General features: G+C 48.6%; 1 protein-coding gene across 1 annotated transcript; it reads right to left on the bottom strand.

Moving 5' to 3' along the window:
* Positions 1-1,067: 1,067 nt before the first annotated feature.
* Positions 1,068-2,404, bottom strand: LOC131416674 (C-C motif chemokine 3-like). The gene is made up of 3 exons (XM_058559335.1): positions 2,270-2,404; positions 1,567-1,681; positions 1,068-1,161 (listed from the first exon to the last, which is right to left on the bottom strand). The coding sequence occupies exons 1-3, from the start codon at positions 2,364-2,366 to the stop codon at positions 1,071-1,073; spliced, it is 303 nt and encodes a 100-aa protein (XP_058415318.1). The 5' UTR covers positions 2,367-2,404; the 3' UTR covers positions 1,068-1,070.
* Positions 2,405-2,769: the final 365 nt, after the last annotated feature.

Raw genomic sequence — 2,769 nt, 5'->3', positions numbered from 1 at the left:
GCAGCGTTGTTTCAGTAGCAGAGGGCAATGTGGAGGTAGAAGTCAGTGAAATGAAGGGGCGGGAGTGGCAGTGAAAGGGATGATCAGGGCTTCCAGCACTGTCCTGCAAGAGAGGCGTTCTGAAACCCAGTTATAGAAGTGACACTAGTGACAGATTTTCTGCTTCTAATTTACCATCCAATGGAATTGACCTAAAACAGATTAGAAGCCTTGAAAAACTGGAAGGGAGCTGTATTGCCTCTGAAACTCCAAGGCTGGCCAAAACAGCCTATGACCGCACCCCAACAGTTCTTCTCACACTGGCTGTGCATTAACATCACCTCGGGAGTTTTAAAATGACTGATGCCCAGGCCCCACCTAGGTCCAGTGAAGTCTGTAACTTCGGAGTGAAGTCCTGGCATTGGAGTTTTTAAACCTCCCCCAAGAGATTCGGATGTGAATTGAAGGTTGAAAAGCATGGCTTTGCACTGAAGCCAGTCCCTAGGCATCCATCTCCAACAGGAAACAGACATTATAGGAGGTATTCACCCCAAGTAGGTTACCAGATATTTCATGTTTCCTACTCTTCCCCCAGTATTTCTCTCAACCCGTGATTTGGATCAGTGGGGAAAATAAAATCGATAGAGTCATCACAAGGAAAATACTGGTTCACCTTTTATGTAAGTGACTTCAATATTTTGAAACGCAGTGCTGGGTGAAACCATTCAATAAGCATTTTTTGTTTGATATACATGATACAATTTCTGCCAAGAGAGCTAATCACACTAATTGATCCATATATTGTGTGAGGAGAACTGAAGAGGAAGGAGGAGGGGTGGTGAAGAGGATATCTTGCGATGTCAGAGAAAATATACATTACATCACACAATTCAACAATGGAAGCAAACTACAAAAGTTAAATAAGATACATAAAGGAAAAATAAAGTTAAGGAGGGCCTGGAGTGACTGGGGGTGGAGTGTGACCCATAGAAGAGGTGTCTTCCAGAGTTCCAGGGTCATTGCCCCAGCTCACGTGCCTGCTCCCCAATCTGCCCATAGATATAACAACTTCCTTGTAGCTTCCAAGCCACTCAGGCATTCAGCTCCAGGTCGGTCATGTATTCCTGGACCCAAACCTCAGCAGGGTCAGCACAGACCTGCCGGCCTTTTTTGATTTGGAAGCTGTGGAGAGGAGTGGAAGGATTACACACTGAGAAATCCAGCAGGGGAATCCTGGGCCCACTGTGACCCCTCCATCTTTCTCTGCCCTAGACATCGCAGGGCCTGTCGACATGCTCATAAAATTTCCCCTTAACTTTAGGGTTCACAGACCTTCCCTCTGTCTCACATGGGGTCCCCTCAGAAAGCCAACTTCCTTCTGTCACTCTTCCCCTCTCTTCCCTCTGCCCAGGGGCAGTTCCTCCAGGAATCTTTGCAGGACCCAGACTACGTGAGAAAACACAGCAGGGACCTCCCCTGGTGTCCTGCAGTCTGTCGGGTCTCAGAGGGCTGAGTCCTCTGGGGGGTGCCTCACCCTAGACCTCCCAGTCTCCTTCCCCAGGGTTGGGCAGGAAGACTGGCCCTTACATGACACCGGGCTTGGAGCACTGGCTGCTGGTCTCATAATAGTCATCCACAAATTTGCGCGGAATCCGCCAGGAGATATAGGAGAAGCAGAAGGTAGGCGGGGTGTCAGCACCAACTGTGAGACAGGACAGACAGATCCTGAGTCATTGTTCACAAGAAAAGGCAAGCCAGCTGCTCCTCAAGGGTCAAGAAGAACTAGAAGGACATAGCACTGCTCAGGAGTAAGGATGTGGGGACAAAGGGATCCAGGAGGAAGTTGGCATTTCTTCTTTTCTTTGACATTTTTATTTCTGTGTCTCTCTTTCTTTCAGTGTTTCTCCTTCTGTTTGTTCTGGTTTTGCATCTCCGTGTCTCTCTACAGGGAATTTAGTTTTCTGAATAAACTACTTCTGGTTCTATCTCTCACTGAGGAGTTCCATCTGGAATTCATGAGGAGAGCCACGGCCATACCACGAGGAGCCATTGGACACAGATTCTACCTCTTGTCAAAATCGCAGTTGGGCCTCCATTTTCGCATCCATAAAATGGGACTTACTCCCACTCTTTCCACCAGAGTGGAAAATAGAATTGCTAAAACACCTAGGGAAGGAAAGTTCTCCTCAGGAAATAGTCTCTGAAGTCCCTCTGAAGTTCTCTACTTAGAGGGGCTCAAACACAAGACTTTGGCATTGTGATCCATGCTATGGCCAGAGAGTAGGGGAGCAGGGCAAGGAAGAAGGGAAGACAGACTCACACAATGTCTGGGAACAGAGGGCTGCAGTGAGGAGCAGGACAGCGAGGGCAGCCATGGGGAACTCCATGTTGCTGGGCAGCAGAGTGTGAGCTCAGGTGGTGGCCAAGTAGAGTTGGGACTTGGGGACTTGCAGCTGCTGCTTCCTTCTGGGGTCTAAGCTATGTCTTCTCTTGGTAGGCAGCCTTGGGGCATTAGAAGATGGAAACTTGGGGAGACCGAGGAGGAAATTTTTAGTCATGGTGTTGGCGTCATGCTGTGAGTAGCATAAGCCAGGAGACCGCTGGGTAGCCACAAAGGTTCAGGCTGTTTGCAAGAATGGCTTGGTTGCCTACTTGATGGGGAAATGGTTTTCATAGTGAGAGGAGGTGAGATGCTGGTGTGACCCTGAGACCAGGTTAGCTGATGCCTTCTCACAAGAGCAGACCTGTAGATCAAGCATTTCTCCCACAGATCTGAACCTTCTGATATCC

This window comes from Diceros bicornis, chromosome 18 (genome assembly GCF_020826845.1).
Source record: "Diceros bicornis minor isolate mBicDic1 chromosome 18, mDicBic1.mat.cur, whole genome shotgun sequence".
Taxonomy (NCBI): domain Eukaryota; kingdom Metazoa; phylum Chordata; class Mammalia; order Perissodactyla; family Rhinocerotidae; genus Diceros; species Diceros bicornis.
This window is presented reverse-complemented; position numbering and strand designations above follow the sequence as displayed.